Genomic DNA, 7,053 nt, shown 5'->3' with positions numbered 1-7,053 from the left:
ATAAAGTGCACTGCCAAATTAAATCCAACACTTCGTGAACAGGTTGACTTCTTAGGGGGGTTTCTTGGTGGAGTAGTAATGAATTTCTTCTACAGTTCACTTGTCTGCATAGAGGTCATGCTGTGCCTGGCAGTAGTCTCCACTGCCCTTCAGAAACTCCATAAATGTGTGACCAAGAACACCACAGAACTGCTGTTGAAGACAAAAAAAAAAAAAACTGGAATTAGCATTAGGTTAATGCCCAGCTAAATAATCACAAAAAAAAAAAAAAAAAAAAAAAAAAAAAAAGGTACAGATAATCTAAAGCAATACAAAAACCTCAAAGACATGTTTAGAATAGAACACTTCTAAACTTTTCCAGCCAAACTCATAGGTCTCATCAGTAACAATGGTGTGTTGCCATCAACCAGCAAGATTGTACAGTTAAGATTACATTGAGCACAAGATGGGCTGGCAACTAGCATGTCTTCTACATAGAAGCTAATTAGGTTAACACCTGCTAGGACTGGAATTTGCTCCATATCACTTACGGTAACCCCCAGGTCATTTGTTTACATGCATCAGTATTTTGTGCTATAAAATTTTAGAACCCCAAAAACATTTAAAGCAGAGGCCCTAGATAATAAGTTGGTGGGTTTTGCAATTAGGTCACAGTAATGCAGGTTTTTCAAATGCAACTTTGCTTAGAATAAAGATCACAATTTTCTGGGACACACACACACACACACACACACACACACACACACACACACACACACGATAACTTTACTGTTTAGTTTATTAAAGCAGAGTTCAAACCAAGAGTGGAACTTCTGCTTTAAGCACTGCTCACCCCCTTACATACCACATTGGCATGCATTTGGGGGGGGGGGGGATAGGTACCCGTTTCCCCTTCTGCTCAGGCGGGAGTTTCCCTCCCCCCCACTCCCTTTAATGATCTTATCTTCATCCCAGAAGACTGCCCAGACACTGCAGTGTGCAGCTGCAAGCTGTCACAGCCGGGTGCCCACAATTGCGATGCCAGCAAGAGGAGAGGACTGAGGCTTCTTGCGACCGCATCACTGGATCGTGGGACAGGCGATTATGTCTTTATTAAGTCAGCAGCTACACTTTGTAGCTGCTGACTTAAACCTAAAAACACTGGAACTCAAGGGGGGTATTTGTTTAATTAGTGTCAGCTGCTTTGATGTCAATTACCAGGTGCACTAGATGAGCAACAATGAGAACCCTGAAATCAGGAATGGTTTTACAGATGGAGGCCACTGAAATTTTTTTTCCCCTACTCATATTTTCTGACTGTTTTTCATTTGGCTAGGATCAGTGACACTACTGGTAGCATGAGGCCATACCTTGAACCTATAGAGGTTGCACAGGCATTATGTGCCTTTACCAGGTTTGCGGTGTCCCACTAGCACAGTCCATAGCATGGAGGAGATTCCAGGTAAACAGGCAGTTACTCTAGACAGCTGGACGGGGCCGTAGATTGTCCTTTAACAATCAGGACTGGTATCTGTTTTGTGCACAGGGGAACAAGATGTGCACTGCCAGAGCCCTACAAAAATGACCTCCAGCAGGCCACTGGTACTAATATTAGCCCAAACAAACAGAAGAGGGTGGCCTGAGGGCCCAACATCCTCTAGTGGGCCCTGTGCACACTGCCCATCACCTTGGAGCTCGACTGTCAATTACCATTGAACACCAGAATTGGCAGGACTGCCACTGGTGCTCTGTGCTTTTTTGCAGATGAGTAGGTTCACCCTAAGCACATGTGACAAGATTTGAAAGGGTCTGGACAAGCCGTGGAGAAAATTATGCTGCCTGTAACATCGTTCAGCATGACCAATTTGGTGGTGGGTCTAATGGTCTGGAGGGGCATATCCACGGAGGCATGCACAGCCCTCTATAGGCTAGACCAGTGTTTCTCAACTCCGGTCCTCAGGGCACACTAACAGGCCAGGTTTGCAAGAAAACAAATATAATCACAGGTGACAATTTGCAGCTCAGTGATTGCAGTATTCTAGTCTGCATCTCACCAAGGTAATACTTAAAAATCAGGCCCATTAGTGTGCCCAGAGGACTGGAGTTGAGAAACACTGGGCTAGACAATGGCACCCTGACTGCCATTAGTTATCGGATGAAATTCTTGGACCCATTGTCAGACCCTTTGCTGGTGCAGCCAGTCCTGGATTTTTCCTGGTGCACAACAACGCCTGGCCTTAGGCGGCGAGAGTATGCAGCATGAAGCAAACATTGAAAGCCGCCCCCCCCCCCCCTTGACCTAAATCCGATAGAACAGTGGTCCTCAGGGCCCACTAACAGGCCAGGTTTGCAAGATAACTGAAATACATCCCAGGTGATACAATTTGCTGCTCAGTGATTGCAGTACCCTAGTCTGCATCCCCCCAAGATAATACATAATCTGGCCTGTAAGGCTCCTTCACACAGTACGTCAAAGTCCGCTGAGCAGGAGAATGACAGCTGTTCTCCGCGCTGTGCACGGAGACACAGCTGTCACAGCCCCATAGATCTCTATGGGGGAATCGGATGAGAACGGCCCATCGGTCCCTTCCCATCCGATCCGCTGGAAGGATGGAAAATAGGGTTTCCATCCGTCCAGATTTGACGGATCGGATGTCAGCGGACATGTCTCCGCTGACATCCGATGCCCCATAGAGATGCATGGGGGGACCGTTGAGATCCGCAAAAAAAAAAAAACAGACAGGCAGATCTAAACGGTCCGCCTGTGTGAAAGGGGCCTTAAGCCTCGTACACACGCACCAATTGTTGGCCTGACCGATCGGCCGTCTTTTGTCCAGTGTTATGTTGGTTTAAATGTGCTCTAGACTGCACACGATTTTGACGGCCAACAACCAACTGCAGAAGTGATGTCATGTTCTGGTTTACTTTGTGTGTTTCTTCTTCTCTGAGCATGCCCAGTCTTGCTCACCACATTTTTGTCTGCCGAAATCTGTACTGACTGAAGAACAATCGGCCGTTCTGGTGACCGCCAACAAAAATTTTATAGCATGCACACCAGATTTTGTCCGGCCGAAAAGTCGCAGTCGGTTGTCGGAAGCATCATACTAGCAAGCCGACAATCGGCCGATCGGTTGTTGGCCGAAAATTCACGGCCAACAATCGGTGCGTGTGTACGAGGCTTTAGTGGGCCCTGAGAACCGGAGTTGAGGACCACTGCAATAGAAGACCTCTGGGACATTTGTTTAGGTCCATCTGACACTACCTGGTTGCACCTCAGTCTGTTTAGGAGCTCAGCGATACCCTGGTTAAGATCTGGGAGGAAATACCCAAGGACACGAGCATGCCCTGACGTTGTCAGGCATGCATACAAGCTAGGGATGCACCGAATATTCGGCGGCCGAATAATGTTGTAATAATGAAAATAGAAAAAATAGCACTTTCGGTGTTCGGCCGAATAAGTCAAAAGGCCGAATAATTTTGTGCCGAATAGGGCTGAACGATAGTTGATATGATATCGACTATCGTTCTGTGGCCGTAGGCGATATTCATATCGCCGAGGTCACAATATTTACAGGGGGAAGGGACTCGGAGGAGGACAGGAGGACTCACAGACTTCCGTGTTAAGCAGGGGAAGCCGGGACGCTTCAGCGGTGAGCATACATACATTACTCACTCATGCACTGCAGCCCGCCCCACACATTCAGTGAGTCTTACTCTCCTCCCTAGTTTTTTCAATGGCACATTCAGGAAGCCAATCACGCCGTGATTAGCTGCACAGCGAACCAGTCACGCGTGCCTGCACACCTGATTGGTTCCGCTGTGCCGCTACTCACGTAAGACTCACTGAATGTGTGGGGCGGGCTGCAGTGCACGAGTGAGTAATGTATGCGGCTGTGCTCCTTTCCAGGCTCCTACTAGTCCACCTCCAGCCTCCTACTACCACCACTATGAGAGACTGTATAATCTGATCAAGTCCACACTGACACTGACTGTCACTGAGTAATTGATGTTACCACATTAACCCTGACCTGCCCAGTGCCCTGTATCTGCAATTAAAATTTACAAGGCTGCCTGCATGCTTCCCGATTTCCATTCCCAGCATCCTTCCCAATCCCTACAGTGTCAACAACATTAACCCTATGGTACAAGGCTGCAGTGTGCACTGAATCCCATTCCCTACAGTAACATTTAGGGAGAGAGACATGAGAGGAGAGACATGATAGGACAAGCGAGAGAGAGAGAGAGACACGATAGGACAAGAGAGAGAGAGAGAGAGAGAGAGACACACGAGAGGACAAGAGAGAGACACGAGAGGACAAGAGAGAGAGAGAGAGAGAGAGACACGAGAGGACAAGAGAGAGAGAGAGAGAGAGAGAGACACGAGAGGACAAGAGAGAGAGAGAGAGAGAGAGAGAGAGACACGAGAGGACAAGAGAGAGAGAGAGAGAGAGAGAGACACGAGAGGACAAGAGAGAGAGAGAGACACGAGAGGACAAGAGAGAGAGAGAGAGAGAGAGAGAGAGACACGAGAGGACAAGAGAGAGAGAGAGAGAGAGAGAGACACGAGAGGACAAGAGAGAGAGAGAGAGAGAGACACGAGAGGACAAGAGAGAGAGAGAGAGAGAGAGAGAGAGAGACACGAGAGGACAAGAGAGAGAGAGAGAGACACACGAGAGGACAAGAGAGAGAGAGAGAGACACACACGAGAGGACAAGAGAGAGAGAGAGAGACACACACGAGAGGACAAGAGAGAGAGAGAGAGACACACACACGAGACGACAAGAGAGAGAGAGAGAGACACACACGAGAGGACAAGAGAGAGAGAGAGAGACACACACGAGAGGACGAGAGAGAGAGAGAGAGAGAGAGACACGAGAGGACGAGAGAGAGAGAGAGAGAGAGAGAGAGAGAGAGAGAGAGAGAGACACGAGAGGACAAGAGAGAGAGAGAGAGAGAGAGAGAGAGAGAGAGAGAGAGACACGAGAGGACAAGAGAGAGAGAGACACGAGAGGACAAGAGAGAGAGAGAGAGAGAGACACACGAGAGGACAAGAGAGAGAGAGAGAGAGAGAGAGAGAGAGAGAGAGAGAGAGAGAGAGAGAGACACGGAGAGGACAGAGAGAGAGAGAGAGAGAGAGAGAGAGAGAGAGAGACACACGAGAGGACGAGAGAGAGAGAGAGAGAGAGAGAGAGACACACGAGAGGACAAGAGAGAGAGAGAGAGAGAGAGAGAGAGAGAGAGAGACACGAGAGGACAAGAGAGAGAGAGAGAGAGAGACACGAGAGGACAAGAGAGAGAGAGAGAGAGAGAGAGAGAGACACGAGAGGACAAGAGAGAGAGAGAGAGAGAGACACGAGAGGACAAGAGAGAGAGAGAGAGAGACACGAGAGGACAGAGAGAGAGAGAGAGAGACACGAGAGGACAAGAGAGAGAGAGAGAGACACGAGAGGACAAGAGAGAGAGAGAGAGAGAGAGAGAGAGAGAGAGAGAGAGAGAGAGACACGAGAGGACAAGAGAGAGAGAGAGAGAGAGAGAGACACGAGAGGACAAGAGAGAGAGAGAGAGAGAGAGAGAGAGAGACACGAGAGGACAAGAGAGAGAGAGAGAGAGAGAGAGAGAGAGACACGAGACGACAAGAGAGAGAGAGAGAGAGAGAGAGACAGAGAGGACAAGAGAGAGAGAGAGAGAGAGAGAGAGAGAGACACGAGAGGACAAGAGAGAGAGAGAGAGAGACACGAGAGGACAAGAGAGAGAGAGAGAGAGACACACGAGAGGACAAGAGAGAGAGAGAGAGACACACACGAGAGGACAAGAGAGAGAGAGAGAGACACACACACGAGAGGACAAGAGAGAGAGAGAGAGAGAGACACACACGAGAGGACAAGAGAGAGAGAGAGAGAGAGAGAGACACACACGAGAGGACAAGAGAGAGAGAGAGAGAGAGAAGACACGAGCGGACGAGAGAGAGAGAGAGAGAGAGAGAGACACGAGCGGACGAGAGAGAGAGAGAGAGAGAGAGAGAGAGAGACACGAGAGGACAAGAGAGAGAGAGAGAGAGAGACACGAGAGGACAAGAGAGAGAGAGACACGAGAGGACAAGAGAGAGAGAGAGAGAGAGAGAGAGACACGAGAGGACAAGAGAGAGAGAGAGAGACACGAGAGGACAAGAGAGAGAGAGAGAGACACGAGAGGACAAGAGAGAGAGAGAGACACGAGAGGACAAGAGAGAGAGAGAGAGACACGAGAGGACAAGAGAGAGAGAGACACGAGAGGACAAGAGAGAGAGAGAGAGAGAGAGAGAGAGACACGAGAGGACAAGAGAGAGAGAGAGAGAGAGAGAGAGAGAGAGAGAGAGAGAGAGAGAGAGAGAGAGAGAGAGAGAGACACACGAGAGGACAAGAGAGAGAGAGAGAGAGAGAGAGAGACACGAGAGGACGAGAGAGAGAGAGAGAGAGAGAGAGAGAGACACACGAGAGGACAAAGAGAGAGAGAGAGAGACAAGAGAGAGAAGAGAGAGAGAGAGAGACACGAGAGGACAAGAGAGAGAGAGAGAGAGAGACACGAGAGGACAAGAGAGAGAGAGAGAGAGAGAGAGAGAGAGAGACACGAGAGGACAAGAGAGAGAGAGAGAGAGAGAGACACGAGAGGACAGAGAGAGAGAGAGAGAGAGAGACACACGAGAGGACAGAGAGAGAGAGAGAGAGAGACACAGAGAGGACAAGAGAGAGAGAGAGAGAGAGAGAGAGAGAGACACGAGAGGACAAGAGAGAGAGAGAGAGAGAGAGAGAGACACGAGAGGACAAGAGAGAGAGAGAGAGAGAGAGGAGAGAGAGACACGAGAGGACAAGAGAGAGAGAGAGAGAGAGAGAGAGAGACACGAGACGACAAGAGAGAGAGAGAGAGAGAGAGAGACACGAGAGGACAAGAGAGAGAGAGAGAGAGAGAGAGAGAGAGAGAGAGACACGAGAGGACAAGAGAGAGAGAGAGAGAGAGAGAGACACGAGAGGACAAGAGAGAGAGAGAGAGAGACACACGAGAGGACAAGAGAGAGAGAGAGAGGACACACACGAGAGG

General features: G+C 49.2%; 1 protein-coding gene across 1 annotated transcript in view; it reads right to left on the bottom strand.

The window, feature by feature from the left end:
* Positions 1-51: 51 nt before the first annotated feature.
* The window catches only part of LOC309549740 (uncharacterized protein), a 16,190-nt gene continuing 9,188 nt past the window's right edge, over positions 52-7,053 (bottom strand). Inside the window, exon 2 of the mRNA XM_082250235.1 lies at positions 52-192. Coding sequence (XP_082106361.1) covers positions 97-192 — 96 coding nt within the window. The 3' untranslated portion in view covers positions 52-96. The remainder of the gene's footprint in view (positions 193-7,053) is intronic.

The sequence above is a fragment of the Pelophylax lessonae genome (genome assembly GCF_965119305.1).
Source record: "Pelophylax lessonae genome assembly, chromosome: 3".
Taxonomy (NCBI): domain Eukaryota; kingdom Metazoa; phylum Chordata; class Amphibia; order Anura; family Ranidae; genus Pelophylax; species Pelophylax lessonae.
Note: the sequence above shows the minus strand (reverse complement) of the source record. Positions and strands in the feature narration are given on the sequence as shown.